Source organism: Arabidopsis thaliana, chromosome 5 (assembly GCF_000001735.4).
Source record: "Arabidopsis thaliana chromosome 5, partial sequence".
NCBI lineage: Eukaryota > Viridiplantae > Streptophyta > Magnoliopsida > Brassicales > Brassicaceae > Arabidopsis > Arabidopsis thaliana.
In genome coordinates this window covers 346211-364894 of record NC_003076.8, presented here as the reverse complement: position 1 = coordinate 364894, position 18684 = coordinate 346211, and the positions used below count along the sequence as shown (strand labels likewise).

General features: G+C 34.9%; 5 protein-coding genes across 9 annotated transcripts; 4 read left to right on the top strand and 1 right to left on the bottom strand.

The window, feature by feature from the left end:
* Positions 1-3: 3 nt before the first annotated feature.
* On the top strand, positions 4-1682 carry AT5G01940 (eukaryotic translation initiation factor 2B family protein / eIF-2B family protein; the record flags this gene model as incomplete). Of its 3 annotated transcripts, none has more annotated exons than NM_001342628.1 (7): positions 4-194; positions 270-369; positions 477-538; positions 618-760; positions 840-982; positions 1075-1163; positions 1260-1552. In NM_001342628.1, exons 1-7 carry the CDS (start codon positions 30-32, stop codon positions 1299-1301), a joined length of 744 nt encoding a protein of 247 aa, NP_001331901.1. In that variant the 5' UTR covers positions 4-29. The 3 variants fall into 3 exon arrangements, with proteins under 3 accessions (NP_001331901.1, NP_195814.1, NP_001331900.1); NM_120272.2 differs by having other exon boundaries at positions 42-194; positions 1212-1301; NM_001342627.1 differs by having other exon boundaries at positions 81-194; positions 1260-1682.
* A 311-nt stretch (positions 1683-1993) lies between these two features.
* On the top strand, positions 1994-3814 carry MAN6 (Glycosyl hydrolase superfamily protein). Its single transcript, NM_120271.4, has 5 exons — positions 1994-2128; positions 2206-2482; positions 2555-2749; positions 2835-3169; positions 3268-3814. Exons 1-5 carry the CDS (start codon positions 2028-2030, stop codon positions 3704-3706), a joined length of 1347 nt encoding a protein of 448 aa, NP_195813.1. The 5' UTR covers positions 1994-2027; the 3' UTR covers positions 3707-3814.
* STN8 (Protein kinase superfamily protein) lies at positions 3585-5788 on the bottom strand. Of its 2 annotated transcripts, NM_120270.4 has the most exons (5): positions 5181-5788; positions 4938-5111; positions 4449-4853; positions 3816-4375; positions 3585-3732 (listed from the first exon to the last, which is right to left on the bottom strand). In NM_120270.4, exons 1-4 carry the CDS (start codon positions 5739-5741, stop codon positions 4028-4030), a joined length of 1488 nt encoding a protein of 495 aa, NP_195812.1. In that variant the 5' UTR covers positions 5742-5788; the 3' UTR covers positions 3585-3732; positions 3816-4027. The 2 variants fall into 2 exon arrangements, with proteins under 2 accessions (NP_195812.1, NP_001331798.1); NM_001342626.1 differs by lacking the exon at positions 3585-3732 and having other exon boundaries at positions 3956-4375.
* Positions 5789-5932: 144 nt separating this feature from the next.
* On the top strand, positions 5933-7220 carry AT5G01910 (myelin transcription factor). 2 transcript variants are annotated; one of them, NM_120269.4, is made up of 3 exons: positions 5933-6581; positions 6666-6731; positions 6811-7220. In NM_120269.4, the coding sequence occupies exons 1-3, from the start codon at positions 6240-6242 to the stop codon at positions 6943-6945; spliced, it is 543 nt and encodes a 180-aa protein (NP_195811.2). In that variant the 5' UTR covers positions 5933-6239; the 3' UTR covers positions 6946-7220. The 2 variants fall into 2 exon arrangements, with proteins under 2 accessions (NP_195811.2, NP_001119153.1); NM_001125681.2 differs by having other exon boundaries at positions 6666-7220.
* A 5579-nt stretch (positions 7221-12799) lies between these two features.
* On the top strand, positions 12800-13970 carry WRKY62 (WRKY DNA-binding protein 62). Its single transcript, NM_120268.4, has 2 exons — positions 12800-13147; positions 13234-13970. The coding sequence occupies exons 1-2, from the start codon at positions 12882-12884 to the stop codon at positions 13757-13759; spliced, it is 792 nt and encodes a 263-aa protein (NP_195810.2). The 5' UTR covers positions 12800-12881; the 3' UTR covers positions 13760-13970.
* Positions 13971-18684: the final 4714 nt, after the last annotated feature.

The window sequence follows — 18684 nt, the reverse complement described above, 5'->3', positions numbered from 1 at the left end:
AAAAAAAAAAATTCGTTATACCAACATCAATGTCTGAAGGCCCAATACAGGCCCAATCACAGTCCCTGGTTTCGTTTTTAATTTTCCTCCGATCAACGCTGAAACTTGTCGACCCGCCGGCGACGATGGATTTACAGCAAAAGCAGGCGTGTTGGAAACTTGAACTCGAGGTTATAGATAACGATTCTTCATGGGTATGCTTCAGCTTCTCCACCTCTTATATCACCGTTTCTTCGGGTTCCGTTTTGCTAAAGCTTATGCTGATGTAGGTCAGTAAATTTGATCCTTCTAAGAAGAAGAAGAAGAAGAAGCAGAAGCCTCTGATACGCGAAGACGACATCTTCTTCCAGAATGGAGGACACTTTACGGGTAATGAATTAGCTTTCAAAGAATTGCGTTGGAAGATAATCAGTTAATCGTACCCAAATCTATGTTGTGTCTGAAGCTACTGTCCTTTATTGATGTTATCGTAACAGAGGATAACTTACCGGACTGTCAATCTAGCCGGAAATTTGAGCCAGATTATGGCTACAAAGAGGTACTTTTCGCTAAAATTAGAGTTCTTTAGTTATGCTACTGGTTCTCATTTGTGATCCGAGCTTTTCTATGCTCTGCAGCTCTTGAGTATGGTGTTTGATAGGCTTCGTGAGGAAGATGTCGAGGTTTCTACAGAGAGGCCAAGAACAGTGATGATGCCTCCTCAGCTCCTTGCAGAAGGGACGATAACTGTTTGTTTAAACTTTGCTGATCTCTGCAGAACGTACGAATTCTAACTCATCTTCCCTTTAACTACTTGTAGTTATTGAGCCATTTATCACTTTTAAATATACATTTTTCAGGATGCATAGGAAGCCAGATCATGTCATGAAATTCTTACTTGCCCAAATGGAGACAAAAGTATCGCTGAACAAACAGCAGCGGCTAGAGATTAAGGGTTTAGTGTCTTCTAAGGATTTTCAAGCTGTGTTCCGGAAATACATTGGTGAATTCCATAACTAGTCTCCGGTGTTGATTTTTTTTTTGTTTTTCTAGTGGTGGGTGTCTTGTCTGATATGTAAAATCATTGTGTCTTAGATGCGTTCGTAATCTGCGTCTGCTGCAAAAGTCCTGACACAGCTCTCGCGGAGGAGGGCAATGGTCTTTTCAATCTCAGATGTGAGACGGTAAGTAGAATAATCTCTGCAACCATCTGATTGCTGCGTTCAGGTCAGGGGAAAGATGAGGATAAATTGGTCTCATTTGAGTCTGTTCTTGTGCAGTGTGGTTTAGTAGCACCAGTCGATATACCAAATCTACTGTGAAGAAACTCATGAAGATATGGAAATTCAAGAGCAACGTGCTGGGCAAGGTTCCATTGTAAGATTTATAGTGATTTCTTCTGACTTTGTTAGTCAGTTGTATCAGAAGACGTTTTCTCTACAACTCTAAAAAAGAAGTTCCCGCGTCCTGAGAGATGTTGTAGGGCTGAACTAAAACTCTCGAAACCGTTTGTGAGATGTCTTTAGCTAGTGTATGCCTAATGGAAGTTCTTTAATGATCAGTTACTGAGACAAAACGCAAATGATGCAAATTTGCTAAGAGTAACGTGTCATTTTATATGCACGTAATGCAAAAACATAAGTTCCCTAGTTCCTGTCACGGTAAAGAGGATTTGCTTTAGATCACATTGTGCATTTGTGAAATGACTTTAAAGATGGGTTGGTCCGAAGCTTGCGCAAGAAAAATTGAATATGACATGTCAGCTAACTCTAGTGGGGGTTGGCTTCGAATCTTAGCTTGGCAGTGACACGTTACTTTGGAGTTGTCTCACATTCCAGTCCTCTGATTAATATCTCTCCAACATGTGCTTCAAGTTTCATCTCTTTGCTTTTGGGCTGAAACCTAGGACCGCTTCCCTTGCCTTGTAAGTTAATGTTTTTTATTTAAATAATCAAGTCCATGTTTTATTGACTCTGTGGATATGAATATATACCTAAACATGCAACCAAATGAAGAGGAATCTGTTCTCATCCATAAACCAACGAAAAATGAAGGACCAACTTGGATTCAGAATTGTGCTCTGTTCTGCGGTTTTCATAATTCTGACTCAAAACAGAGCTCTCGCAGACTTGGACAGCGAGTCCCATGAGTACTAACATTACGATTATTTGGTCACGGAATTATTTACTTGCAGAGAAGAATGACAGATTGAGGCTGCTTTTGCAGGGTTAACTCAGAATCGGTAGGAGAAGAACAATGGGAGATGGTGCAGAGGAAAGGGATGCAATTCACTCTAAATGGACAACCATTCTATGTGAATGGCTTCAACACATACTGGATGATGACTCTTGCAGCTGACAATTCCACGAGAGGCAAAGTGACGGAAGTGTTCCAACAAGCCTCTGCGGTTGGAATGACGGTAGGCAGGACATGGGCTTTCAACGATGGCCAATGGAGAGCTCTCCAGAAATCTCCCTCTGTTTACGATGAAGAGGTCTTCAAGGTATATCTCTACGCCTAAAGCTTCTTCCTTGAAGACTTTTCTACTACTTAAAAGGTTTGAGCAATTGGGCAGGCCCTCGACTTCGTGCTGAGCGAGGCCAGAAAGTACAAAATCAGGCTTATACTGTCATTGGTCAACAACTGGGACGCCTATGGCGGCAAAGCTCAGTACGTTAAATGGGGAAACGCCTCCGGCCTTAATCTCACTTCCGATGACGACTTCTTCACCAACCCCACCCTCAGAAACTTCTACCAATCCCATGTCCGGGTGATTATTCCATCCATCTCAGCGAAAACTCATTGCTTATTTACCCATCAGGGACAAATTGTAACTTCAACGTGTTGCATTGCAGACAGTGCTGAATAGAGTGAACACCTTCACAAACATAACTTACAAGAACGACCCCACAATCTTCGCCTGGGAACTTATGAATGAGCCTCGTTGCCCCTCTGATCCTTCCGGCGACAAACTCCAGTCTTGGATACAAGAAATGGCGGTGTTTGTGAAGAGCTTAGACGCTAAACACTTGGTGGAGATCGGACTTGAAGGCTTCTATGGTCCCTCTGCCCCTGCGAGAACCAGATTCAACCCCAACCCCTACGCTGCACAAGTCGGAACTGACTTCATCAGAAATAATCAGGTTCTTGGCATTGATTTTGCCTCGGTTCACGTCTATCCAGATTCCTGGTATGTTTTTTAATGCAAAATACCAAGAAACAGAGACTGCCCTGAATCTGAAAACAGAGAACAGCTGAAAAATGCAGTAAATAATTTGTGAACTGTAGGATATCTCCGGCAGTATCAAATTCTTTCCTGGAATTCACAAGCTCTTGGATGCAAGCTCATGTTGAGGACGCAGAGATGTACTTGGGAATGCCGGTTCTGTTCACAGAGTTTGGTGTGTCTGCACATGACCCTGGTTTCAACACGTCTTTCCGTGACATGATGTTGAACACAGTGTACAAGATGACCCTCAACTCAACAAGGAAAGGAGGGGCTGGTGCCGGGAGTCTGGTCTGGCAGGTCTTCCCTCAGGGGGCAGAGTTCATGGATGACGGCTATGCGGTTTACCTCACAAGAGCTCACACAGCTTCAAAAATCATATCTCTGCAGTCAAAGCGACTAGCCATCTTCAACTCCTTGTGTAGCTGGAGATGCAGATGGGGATGCAAGAAAAAGAATCAGACTGCTCTTGATGCCCTCCTCTCGCACGACGAGCTTTAAGTATCACAATCTTTTGTGAATTACAACTGCGTGAATACAAAGATCAGTGTATACAAGTTTTTAACAAATATTATATATGTAAAGAATCAAGATGATTGTTTAAACATACCAAACCTTGGAGGGAGATTCCAGATCAATATCAAAACAAACATACTTCTGCAGCCTCTGACCTGATGACGGCTACTTTGATATGCAAAACCGCTCACGCAAAACGAAACTCGTTTGAGCATGAATCAAGAAGCAGAGAATATACAAGAAATATATTTAAGGAAGAGAGTCGTGTTATTGTGTACATTTACATCATAAGAATTTAAATCAGAGTCACTTGCTGAAACTGAGCTTTGAAAGAACAGCGGCCGCTTGATCACCGCCCAACAAAAAATAAGGGTGTCTGAGAGCAGCAGCTGCTGAAAGGCGTCCACGTCTCAGAGAACCTCTCTCGGATATGAGTTTAGTGACGAGGTCCCACCCTCTGCCCGAGTCCAGATCTAGTATGCTCAAGTCTGGCCTCGTCCGAGTCCTTTCCCGCCACCTATTAAGATCATATTCAACAGACTTGATCTCCAGATTAAAATTCTTCAGACCGGCAGTAGATCTTAAGGTCGGAACCGCCATTTGGAGAAGCACTATCCCAGCAGAATACATATCAAACAGATCCGGACTGTTCAACTGTAAGAATCAGCACTCCAAATCAGGCAAAGACTCAAGTAAAAAAGAAGGCAAACAAGAATAAGAAAACCACCTGCCAGAGAATCGGGGAAAGCAAAGCGGCTATAGGCTCCGGAGGAGGGCTTGGCGTTTCCTCCGGGAGGACATAGAGCTCAGGAGGACAGTAGTCAGGATCGAGTAAAGTGCGTTCCGGGATGTAATTCTTGCCAATGCGAAGATCAGCAGCGGCACCAAAGTCGATGAGCTTAATCTGGCCCTTCTTTGTAACCACCAAGTTGGCAGGCTTCACGTCCCGGTGAACAATGCCCGTGCCATGGATTTTCCTGAGAGATGTAATGATCTGGCGCATAATCTGCTTAATGATCAGTGCACGACGTTTCACAGACTCGACTCCTTGGAGAACGCGCCCAAACATGATGGACTCCAAATTAGAAGGAAAGCTCCGATCTTTCATGTAATCAGCGAGATCACGGTCTCCCTGTTGAAGAAAACATTTCATTCATCATCATCATCGCAACTATAAACAGCAGATTCATTGTAAGGGTAAGTAAGAAGACCACACCTCGAACCTCCAGACAAGCCATTTGCCGCCTTTAGTAAACATAGTATTGGTCTTGTCGGCGACAAAGCTTCCGAGAAACTCAGCGCAGGTGTCAGGAGCGGCCCTTGAGAGTCGGTAGTTGAACCACTCTTCGTACTCGCCAAATTCCTCGGCCCCTCGTACTCCCACCTTGACCTGCGTTGGTTGATATCAAAGATGAGTCTTTTATTTGAACAAATAGTTTTCTTCAGTTTCAGGGGTTACCTTCTTGAGGATGACTCTCTGCTTGAATTCGCCGGTAAAGTCCATCGCTTTAGCTCTTGCTTTGCTAACCCTAACGTCATCAACAAGAGTAGAATTCTTGGGGAGTAGGACGCCGGCATAGACGACGCCGAAAGAGCCTTCGCCGAGTTTCTCAGTGACCAAGAAATCGGACCTCTTCAACCTCCTTCCAATCAGAGTGTCGAGGCCAAGCTGGAGGGGAGCGAGAAGGTAGGCGTCAATGGCGCCGATGAGAACACCAGGCCTCGCCGTGAGGTAAAACCAGACGATTCCGGCGGAGACAAAGAACCCCCATTTCTGGGTATCCGAAAATGTGGCGAGGGAGTTCTGAAAGTCAAGGAAAGGAGGGAGATGAGAGAGGGAATCAACAGGAATGTCCTGCGGAGAAAAACTGCATCTCATCATACAACCCCGGCGGCTGAGGAGGGACAGGCTGCTGTTCTGGGATGAAATGTGAGTGGGAGTGGAGAATCCGGCGGTGGAGCAGGAATGAAATGCGGCGGAGGTGGCGGTGGGGGTGGCGGGAGAGAGAAGAGAGGCCATCTTATCTCTTTGAAGCTCTCCCTTTCTTTTTTTTGGTTGGTTGGTTCATTTTATGTCCAAATGTCGTCATGTCATTCATATGAGTGACATCAAGTGGCCCAATATAGCCCAATCATCTCAATAGTGGCCCAATATAGCCCAATAATCTCAATTATGTCCAATTAAAATGTTAATTTGTAACAGTCCCTGAGGTTTTACTTTCGTTTTTTGTTCACCAACTACTTCCTAACTATACAAAAAACAAAAAAAAAAGATTTATTTTGAATTTGAATTGGATTCGGCGCTTAACGGCTAGTTTCTTTTTTTCTCTTTCTTTTTTTGTCTTGTCGTATTGCTTATGATTCTTCTCTTTCTGTGTGAAATGGCCTCTCCTTTCTATAATCTTATTGTGAACATCATTTTTGGTTCTAAAAAAGCATTTTGAGATAAGTTGCTCTGCTTGCTTTGCTTTGCTTTTCTCTCAATCTCAAACATTCATCATCCAAAACACAAAAAGAAATGAAATGTTCAGGTCGAAAAGCACTGCAGCCGAGAAACATCTACCAGACCCCAAAGGAGGATGCTTTCTTCGTGAAGCCCAAAGCTGCAGAGAAGCTCAAGGAGAATCTGAATCTTGAGACATCAATCGATGCTTCTCTTGCGGAGGAGCTTAGTGCCTTCAAGAAGAAACTCGAGAGGCTGAGAGAGGATCGAGAGAGCACTGAGAAGCTGCTAAAGGAGAGAGATGAAGCCATGGATCTGCACATGAGCCATCTTCTCCAGAGAGGAGAGACACAGAAAAGCCTTGAAATCCAGGTCGATCGCCTCTTTCGATTGAAGGAGCTCCACGCCTATTCCTCTGTAAGCAGCAAACATATATAGTAGCTTCTTTCTTTTAGTTATGAAGAGTATTTAAAGTAATTTGCCGTTTGATTTGGACAACAGAAGATTTCTCCAATCCGATCTCTGAGAGCCAAGGAGCAGCAGGAGAAGATGAGACGCTTCACCTTCGTAATAAATGTTTCAACACTACTCTCCCTTTCCTTCTTTCTTCCCATTCATTTATGGGTTTTTTCTCGACCTTTTTCAGGCAGGTGAAGAACAACCAGATGAAGAAAGCTCCGTCGAGATCGCTAATGGGCCCATTGAAGAAGAAAGCTCGACCAAAAGTAATGTGTTGGAGAGAGATATGATCATCGCAAATACCCAACCCATCATATCTTGATATTGTAATGTCTCGTTACAATTGGGCTTTTCTCTTGATCCATAGGCCCATTCTTTTCTGTTTAGCCCACACGGGTATAATATAAAAACACTCTACTTGCCAAATTTGAGAAACCATTCCCTTCATTTAATTGTCGGCAACTAATTTTGTTATCCAACTAGCAGTTTATTTAATCGCATACCATTTTAATACTAGTAGTTAAGAGTTAAGACCAAATTGAGAAACCTTGTGTTAGATCTCTCCCTCTCTTCTCTATAGTATTAAAACAAATGTCGTTATTGTTGATCCTTCTTCTGAAAATTATAAAACCTATTTCAGTTTTAAAAAACTATCCAGTTGAATTTGGATATTTTCACTTAAGTTTGCCCCAAACATTTGAAGCCATCTATCAGCTACCACCTCTACAAACGTAATCATTTACTAATAGATTAGAAAATTGGAATATGGAATCAAAAGTAAGTATCTATGTCCAAACAATGAAAGCATGGGGTCCGTCAAGAAAGACACGTTCGTAAACCAGGCATTAATTTTTTGAGTCGAGTTGTGTGGATCCATCTGTCCCCAACGCTAGTTAACATTAAACAATCAGTCAACTATATTATCCATCTCCATCGCCTCTATTATTAATTTTATCTTTTTATTAAAAAGAAATAATTACAAATACTATATGATATATTATTAATGTAAAGTAAGATCTAACCCGCAAGTTGAATACTAGAAACGACAAAACACACCTCATCCACACCATTTATGTATTAATCGAATTCATAAACGTGATTTATTCCAACTTCTGTTCTCCCTTTCTACATCTAAGCCCATGTCAGGACTCAGGCAAAATTTAAATGACCAAGACAGATTTATTTCAATATATTCAAGCCCCGCATACATTATATAGTTTTCCGTAACGTCAAATCATATATATATATATATATATATATATATATATGAAAATTGGTCAATTCTCTCCATATGAGTAACACATCATCACATCAATGAGTGTCACATGTCATTCTAAATTAATATCATTTAAAAAACAAAACTTAGTAATATAAAAATTAAAAGTTTCACATTGCATTAAATCCTCCATTAATCCCACTCTTAACTAAATATCTTCATTTAAAATAGAAAATACAAAAAATCATGTTACTGTATCATACACTACTTTCATTTTACTTTTCTTATTTTGCTACTTTTTTAATAATCATTATTCGATAACGATTAGAAATTTTTGTGTATTGCAACTTAGCTGTTTGCTACTAAACCATTCATAGTTCAGTAATTTTTAACTTAGTCGTTTCGTATTATTACATTTTTTTGGTTTATATGATATGGTCTTTTTGTGTTTTATGATAAATTGGTAACATTAACAATGGTGTGCATGTTTTTTAAGTAATAGTCTTTTGAGACGTTAGATATACCGAAAAATTCAATATACGACACTCTCTCCAATATGACTATATACAAATGCAAAGAGAGAAACCTAATAATGGTATAAAAGACTACTTAATTTTTGCTTTCTTTTTTCTATTTCATATGAAAACTTTTAAAGCAAATGAGTAGTTAGTTATATATTTGTTATTCAAATTATGTCAATCCAATATTTAGCCATGAGCCTATTATGATGTGATTGAAATACTAGATAAGAGAGAATTTATGGAACAAAAAATTGTTTGCTTAGAATCAATCTAAGCAACTTTCAAACCAAAAAGTAACATAATTGCATACCATTGTATCATATATAGTTGACTAGATCATAACCCGTGCTATACAGCACGAGCATTTATAAATTAAATTGTATATTTTGTTTGAATTACATAAGAAATAGTATAGTATAAAAGTGATGCCATAATATTTTTTAATGTTTTTACTATTTGCATATAATGCTACATTAGATTGACTTTGTTTAAAAATATTATTTTTATAATAAATACAACATATGTAGTTTTAAGTAAATGTGTAAAATTTGTATACAAGTTGCTTTGGTAAAAAACATGTTTCCCTTGTATTAGAAGATCTAATTTTTGGGCTAACTTATAATTAGTCTTTGTATAGTATTTTGGTTATATTTGTGGACCTAATTGGACCCTATATTAGATTATCTTTGATAGGGCTCACGAAAAAACGGACCCGATAACCAATCAAATATCCGAACCAAATAACCGGGTTAAGGCGGGTTAGAATTTTAGGAAATTTCCTTATTGGGTAGAGTTTTAGTAAACCCGTGGATATCTGATTGGTCCAGAAATTACCCGTTACCCAAAAAGGGTATTCAAAAACCCAAACATTAATTTAATATCCAAAATATTAATTATATTTAATCGTAATATAATCTAATTATCTAAGATTATAATTATAAATCTAAATATGTCAATTAATTTTGGACCTAAATATCCAAAACAACTAAACTATTCAAAAATTATTTGTTCTGTTTGTCAAAATTTAGTAAAATATATTCAAATATAATTAAATTTATGAAAATTTAACAAATTTAAAAGCTTTTTTTGTTTGGAGACCCTCTATCTACAAACAAATACCCGTTTCTATTTTTTGGGTATTTTTAGGGCATGAAACTTTTTATCCAAACTGACCCAAACCCAAATGGACCCGACCCAAACCAGAACCAAATATTTAGAATTATTCTATTGGGTAGTAAATAATATACCCATTAATCCCAAACCCGAACGGGTTCTACCCGAACTCGAATGAGTTACTCATATGCCAGCCCTATTCTCTGATTTAATGATCTAAAAACTCCCCAAAAAACATATATTTTGCTGACTACTTTTTATTCAAAAAATTTTACATCCTCTTCTGCCAAAATTATTCATAAGACATCCCAAAACCCTTGGAATAATGATTCCATGAATGAAGAATCTTAATTTGAATATACCAAGAGATTTTGAAAGGTTTTAAGTTTTTGATAGGTGTGTATCTGAGAAGGTACATACATCGTGATGGTAATCTACCTATTTATAATTTTAACCTGCAGTATACCGCAGGTAAGCTTATATTTTAGTTAAACTAAAAACTTTTATTGTAAAGATAATTACAAATATATGATATTATTTTATTTGATTTTAAATGTATAGTAAACTGCGAGTTGTATATGTTTTGTCGATATTATTTATATTGTTTAGTGTTTAAAATTATACACTTGTATTTTGATTGTTAATTTTAGAGTTTCACCTTTAGTATACCATCTTGTATATATTAATATCGATCTAAACCTGTCAATTCTAGGATTTTCCAGCTTGTATTAAAAATTGAATCACATCATACACATAAAAAATCTAATATGTTATTAATTATTGTAGTATATAAAATTATGAATTTCAAAAATAAAATATGAAATTGAATATAAATATTCAAATTATGACCCAGTACTCAGTAGAAAGTTTTCTTAAATCTATTTTTGACCCGTTATAATATTCTTTTATGTATTGAAAAGTTTATATTCATTTTTAAAAATTCAAATTATGGTATATGCAAAAAAAATCTAATTATTTGTTTATAACGATGATATTTCGCAAAATTATAATCATATAAAGATGAGAGGTGAACTATAATAATTAATAAAAAAATTAATATGATAATTTAGATATCAAATCTAATTTGTTGATTTTAATTGGTTATTTTTTTAGAAAGTAATAATGTATTTTTTTTTTAATTAAATTAGTATTTTACTTTTTAATTTTTGAAGAGATGAATTAATTTACTTTTTAAATTTTCTTTCTAATGGCATACCTATGTAATTACTTACAAAAAATAAGGTTACATTTAAAATGTACTTCCCAAATAATATAGTAGGATATAAGTATTTCATGATAGTTAAAAAATGATTAGAATCTTGGGTATATAGATAAGAAGATTTATACATGAAAAAAATATAATTGATTTTTGAATCAAAAGTGAATCTAAGTATACAAATATAATTACATAAAATGAATATAATTTTATTAATTACATAATAACATATAAGAAAATAACAAAATTTAGCAATAAAAATAGTTAAACATAATTGTTTTTAAACAATTTTCAAAACAACAACCCACGCGTATCGTTGGTACTCACCTAGTATATATAAACTTGCAAAATTACCTACAATAGTTTTTATCGTGCTTATACATTTTATGCACTAAACTCAATTTTATTATTTGTTTGATTATATTTACATTTTTTTGTGGGTTGACCGTCGACTGTTGACTGGTGATTACCTATATAAACGAAGCGTAGGTATTATTACTTCACCATCTAAATACTACTTTGCACGTTGACAAAAAAAAATGTTAATTGTTAAGAAAAGTGCTTTATAGTTTCGTTTAGCGGACGATATTGGGTGAGAAGATTGGATCCAAGCTAGGGTTAAGCAATAAACATTATAACGTGAGAGAGCTTAACGTTAGGGAAAGAAAAAAAAAACTTAACGTTAGGGCACGTTACCTAATAAGGGTAAGAGTAAGGCCGTTGGAGTCTGACACCGTTGATAGTTCACATGCGTGTTAACGTCCGAAACTAGTGGATGAGGCGTATTACTGCCATATAATTAAGATATATTTAAGTACTCAGGTTATATTTCTGAAGAATTATTTGATTAATGCTGCTTTATATATGTAGTTAACCATTTAAGGTCCGTATAGAACACCAACACGTACATATAGCAGCGAGAATTCGAGATTTTTTTTTTAAAATTACATCAAGCATCGTGATTTGAGGGATCATGTTATCCCAGCTATTATCTAAACGTACATAAAAATGGGAGGCTCAAATCCGGATTCGACCAAGTTTAGGGAAGTCCAGTAAACAATAGTATAATTAAAGTTACATATTAGTGATGGAGGAAATTAAAGTCGCAACCTAATAAGGTGAAAGAAACTGAGCCGCCGATATTGAAGCAGAAACAAAGGCTACTTTAATTTATGATTTATGTAGCTTAGTGTAATGGTTATTTTACTAATTTATACTAATAAAGGAAGAAAAGGGTAAGAGAGAAATAAAAAGTTGAAGCTGTTACGTACTAGATCTAGACATTAATTTAGTATAAGAAAAGAAACATAAGTAGACATCTAAACAAGCACATGCGGATTACGCTTATTATATTACAAAACCAGAAATACTTTTGAAGCAGTTGATATCCATCGTTGGATTGATGAGATTAGATTTGATTAGTGCATTATCTGTCATCCATAATTCAACTATCCATGACGTCACGCCATCAAGGTAAGATGAGGTCACCGAACCCTACGTCACTCTTGATGAAGCTCTCTCTCGCCTTTCAAAGTGGCTGCCTCCTCCTTTTTCTACGGCCGTTTATTCGCCGTTCCATCTTCTCAGGTGCCGTGTCACATGACTTATATACGTTCACCGCCACCGTTGTGAGAGTTTACTCAATTTTACAACAAAACGGACTTTTTATTCAGTTGATTTTACGCGACGACATCAAATAGATATATGGAATCTTGTTTGATGGTTTTTTCCTAATTCTAGGAGTACTTATTACTGATTATTTGGAGATGCGAACCTAATTAAGTAGTAGAGACTAGAGATCTAAGAAGTCATGGTTGTTAGATAAGAGTTTACACATAATTCATTAACTAACTTTATAATTAGAAGAGTTGTTGGGTAAGTCAACTAGTAATACTCCTACTTGTTTGTTTGTTTTTTGTCTTTATATTCTCGAGGGGCCACTTATTAATCCGCACATTGCTAATACGAATTACGTAATAGTACATCCGATAGAGAGGTTAACGAAGGAGTGTATAGTAATTGACTAAACTCTCTCACACGTACGAAACTTCGTAACAAGACCATTATCTCGTCTTCTCGACCTATTCGTATATATATCTAAAGAGAGAGAGACACAATGGATCACATCTCTAAACTTAATAAACCCACAGAGCAATAATTATAAGTATTTACTCAAAAAAAAACAAAAAAAGATGAACTCTTGCCAACAAAAGGCTATGGAGAAGTTGCTTCACGGGCATGGGTGCGCCAACCAGCTGCTCATCATGGACCAGACCGAGTCAGACTCGTCCATGGAAAGGGAGGATTTGGCCAAGTCCGTCCTCCATTGTTTCTCAGATGCGCTCTCCATCTTGATCGATACTAATGACCACCAAGACGATCAATCCAATAACTCATCTCCTCAGGACTCTTCTCCTGTGCTTGAGAGCTCCAGGAAACCACTTCACAAGAGGGGAAGGTATGAATATAAACATCATATTCATAAATTGAAAATGTTCTATCTTTGAGTGATTGCTCACCATCATGAATCTCATGTGGTTGCAGAAAGACATCTATGGCAGAGAGCTCAGACTACCATAGACACGAATCTTCAACCCCGATCTACCACGACGGCTTCCTCTGGAGGAAATACGGACAAAAGCAGATCAAAGAATCTGAGTACCAAAGGAGTTACTACAAGTGTGCCTACACCAAGGACCAGAACTGTGAAGCAAAGAAGCAGGTTCAAAAGATCCAACACAATCCTCCATTGTACTCAACCACTTACTTCGGCCAGCACATATGCCAGCTTCATCAAGCTTATGCAACTTTCCCCATTGACACATCTGACTTCGAAGAGCACGAGGGATCCCACATGATCCGATTCGGTCACCCCAACATCAGCTTCTCCTCCTCCACCTCTAACCTCCGCCAACATCAGAATCATCAGGATCGCATCAAAGATGAATACATGAAACCGGTGATAGCAGAAGATTGGTCTCCATCCCAGTGGATGTCGTCCGAGGTTGCCCTCGCCGTGGAGGCTTTCGAGTTTAATCCTTTCTGGACATCTCACGACTTATCATCATGACACTATATCCCTCAGCTCTATCATCATACATATATAGCTTCTTTAATCCTAAAAACCTCTATATATATATATAGTCTTATACATCTCCATGTAATATGTTTCAATCTCTACTTGGTGATTTTGTTTGAGTACTCATCATATTAACCTACAATAATACATGAAGGTTGTACTGTTGTTGCCAGCTTTTCCAATTTTATACATACGGGAATCTTTCATAAACAAACCTTTGAGTAAAGTTTTCTAGTACCTTTCAACCATCAGCGGACATTTATGTGATAATATATGTATACTACTCTTTTATAAGAAAAGAGGGTGACGTTGAAGCAGATCTAGACTTGGTGGATTTATTCTACATTGAACAGTACCTAGCTAGTACCCAATGTTTGAATCCAGAGAAACAATCATTCTTTGCAAGTGGCTTATGGTACGCATTTAAGCATGAGACAATGCTCGTGTCTCTATGAGCTTCATCGAGCGACCGAGCACACATATCAAACTAGGACCAAAAAAAAAAACGAAAATTTGTTTGAGCTAGGGTTTTCACTCGTTGGACCACTGTCTACAGCCGCCGGAGTTTCGCCACAGTAACATAACTACAAATTTAAACAAGATTTTTTAATTTAAAAAACTTGCTAAAGTTTGTGTTTGGCACAAATTTTTGAAGCTGTTTGTTTCATCGGCACGCAGGATAACATGTTTTTCGTCACTTCTATCATAACAATAAACTAGATTTTAACCAGCGGTACACCGCAGAAACAATTTATTTTTTAAAATCAGTATATATAAAAGTTTGCAAATTATATCTATCTATAAATTATTTTTATTTTATAGTTTACTGTTGTTATTAAGTAACGTCCTTCCAAACCCGTTCCGCCAAACCCGTCCTATAAAAAAAACCCGCAGTACACCGCTAATTTAAATATATAATGAAAATAAATGTTTTATGGGATTGCAATTGTATTTTAGTTTGTCAAACAAATTTTTGTTTTAAATAGTTGTCGAAATCTAGTTCAAATTTTGGAGAAATAAGTTTAGTGAATTGATAAGAAATGTATTTAGGTGTGTTTTGCTCATTTTAAGGGATTGCAATTGTATTTTGGTCTGTCAAATATTTTTTGTTTTAAATAGTTATCGAAATCTAGTTCAAATTTTGGAGAAATTTGCGTGATATATGAGATTGAAATATATTTGGAATGTTTTTTATTTGTTAATTAATTTATTGCAAAAAAAAAAAATCAATAATTAAAAGCCAGTGACAGCCATTGTAAGTAAGTTCCAACTCCATGATTTATTTCACAAAATGACTGCAAAAATGTATATATAAATTAAAATATATTTGTATGTAATCCGGTATTGATTTATTGATTTAATACGATATTGATTTATTGATTTTATATAAACAAATTGAAAGACCGGAATCGCTAACGCATATCCGGTTATTCGTACAAAATTCTAACACGAGGGTCAAAAAGTAGCGACCCAAGAAATTGTTGGTCAGGTCAATGATGAACTTGCCATTGAAGCTAATCAGAAAGATAAAGATACCTTCTTGACCCTTCTGCCCTAAGTACTCACTAACCAACTCATTTATATTAATCATACATATATAATCAGGAAAGAAGAAAAAAAACTATATCTCCTTTAGAGTTAAAAAAAGGGCCTTTCTATTGACTAATAATTACTCATTTCTATGAGCCAAGAATATAGTTCTCCTTGAAAAAACATAAAACAAATGTTGATAATGAATCTCATTTCTTTTATTTTAATATAACATTTAACATGTCATGGTCCCCCTCTTGTTTAGTAATTATATTGTGAGCGTACCTATATGATGCAATATAAAATAAAACGGATACTTAAGATTATCCTAATCAAGTACCCAACCCATAGATTGATGCTGTTTAAGAATTCTATAAAAACAAAATTAGGATGACGAATACTGTTTGGTACGTTAATCATTCAGGACGAATGCATGATTCATGACACAATTAACTTTAAAGTATAGGCCGCATATTAAACTCTTCATGGAGAAATTAATCAGGTAAATGGACACGAATCTTTCTTACTTAAGGATATGTACGTAGCTACAATATACATTATACGACCTTAAGAAAATATCAAGCTAGTTAGCAAAAAATATCAAGCTCATTAGCTCCGGTACTACAGAGAGTGTAGGCTTAAGTTTCTTGTTAGTCTCGTTATAAACGTGTAATGCATTTTTATTTACTTTCATATTGATACGTACTTGTATGTTTAATGTGAATTTCCTATATATAATTATACTATAGACATATATTTAAATTTAGTCGTATTTATAAGATAAGATGACTCCAAAAGCTTAGGTTAACAAGAGGTAAGAGTGAAAGCAACGTCCGTGTGGAAAAATAAAGTCTCATTCTTGATTTGAATTGATGGGTTGGTTAAGTATAAACACACTGCGATATTCACACTTGGCTCTCACTTTTCTGGTCAAAATCGTTTCCACTTTCTTCCGTACTTCTTCGGCCAGCGGATCGTAATTTACCATTCTAATTAATCGACGTACTGTACAGTAATAGTAGTATGTAATATTATTTACCATTCTAATTAAACATGATATATTCAATGTAGCTAATTTGTTCCATCTCCATCGTTCTTCTGGTCAAACAAATAAATATATGCTATATATATATCATATAATTGATTCCCAAAATATATGGAAAATAACAATTTATAATTTGATTTTTTTTTTTAAAACCTATGTTTTTCAATGTTTTTATTTAAATTCAATCTTATTATATAAAATATGGTTTTCAAAGTTACTAATTCATATGATTATGTTACGTGTCAAATCTATCGATCAGATGTTGACATGTGTAAGAAAATAATTAATTTTTTTCTTCTTAAAGAAATAGAAATACTTAAAAAGAAATCAATTAACTTTTTTCTTCTTAAAGAAATAGAAAACTAAAAAATAAATCATTATTAACATATACTAATTCATATGTCTATATCTAAAAAATATTACATTTTATTTTTCTTAACCAAAAGGAAAATTAGCAAAAAAAAAAATCTTATTATATAAAGTATGGTTTTCAAAGTTACTAACTCATAAGATTATGTCACGTGTCAAATCTATCGATCAGATGTTGACATGTGTAAGAAAATAATTAACTTTTTTCTTCTCAAAGAAATAGAAATACTTAAAAAGAAATCAATTAACTTTTTTTTTCTTAAGGAAATAGAAAACTAAAAAATAAATCATTATTAACATATACTAATTCATATGTCTATATCTAAAAAATATTATATTTTATTTTTCTTAACCAAAAGGAAAATTAACAAAAAAACAATCTTATTATATAAAGTATGGTTTTCAAAGTTACTAACTCATAGGATTATGCCACGTGTCAAATCTATCGATCAGATGTTGATATGTGTAAGAAAACAATTAACTTTTTTCTTCTTAAAGAAATAGAAATACGTAAAAAGAAATCAATTAACTTTTTTCTTCTTAAAGAAATAGAAAACTAAAAAATAAATTATTATTAACATATACTAATTCATATGTCTATATCTAAAAAATATTATATTTTATTTTTCTTAACCAAAAGGAAAATTAACAAAAATATATATATATATATATATATGTTATTGGTCAAATTTTTAATATATATGGTATTAACAAATGTTTTATTATTATGAATTATGTTTTGTTAATTGTTAATAATTTTTAATATTAACTAAGATATAGATTTGATCTCATATATATATACTATTTTGACATGAAATCATTATCAAGTAAGATAAAGTGTGTAGAATTAAAATCGAGTTTTTTATGAAATAGATAGTTAAATTGTATTACAAAATTGAATGTATAAGATAAAAATTTATTTTTTCTTCTAAATACTAAATTATAATATAAAAAAAAGTGTGTAGGTTACTATTTATACTTCAAATATCATCAATAAGATTGAATGGGTATAACAAAATAAAATGTATAAGACTACTATTTTACTATTCAAAATTATATATCAAGAACAATGTATCGATTATTATTTTACTATTCAAAATTTAAATATTATCGATAAAAATTACATTTACATCTTACACCCGCCTATTTAGGCGGGCCTTATCTAGTATTATATATTTTTAATTTTAAGACCGTTTTATGCTTTGACTAATGTTTATAGGATGAAAGGCATGATATAAGAATGTCAATATATTGACCCCATAATAAATGGTCTAATATCGCTTTTTAGATGTTTGAAGCATATATTTTTTGCTCAAATTTAAACAGAAACCAAAATATTTAAATTTGATATTTTATTTATTTATTTCAAAATATTTAAAACCTTGTTAATTTTGATTTGTGTTTACGGTATTTAAAAACTAAACAAAAAAAAAAGTTTGATAAGAGCTTGATCAGTGACAGTACATGGAAATTAAATGCATATAATAAATAAGGCTTATAAGTTGAGGAGTCAAATATGGGCCTGATATTCAGAATAAAAAAGCCCATTAATTAGGTGAACATGCCCAAGTCAGAATAAAATCTGTTGTTACGTCAAGCAAATGGAAGCGGGAGATATATATTTGCTCCCTATTGGACAACTTCAACTCTTGGGCAATCGAAGCTTTGAATATGTTTTGTGGCTGGGCCCATTAACCCAAAATTAGAAATTAACATGTCGTGTGTCATGAGAACAGAGAATATAGGGTCAGTTGTGATGGCATGGACATGGTTAATGCAGGGTGCACAGGGATTTAACATTACATATAAAACCATATTGGTTACGTCTATCATTAGTTTGGGCTAAACCATACATATTTGTTATTCTTTTCTTTCTTTGGGTGTCAAATACTCATTTATAATAAACACCACGTACACACACACACACACACACAAAATTGGTAAGTGTACAGTTTTTATAGGAAAAGAAGAC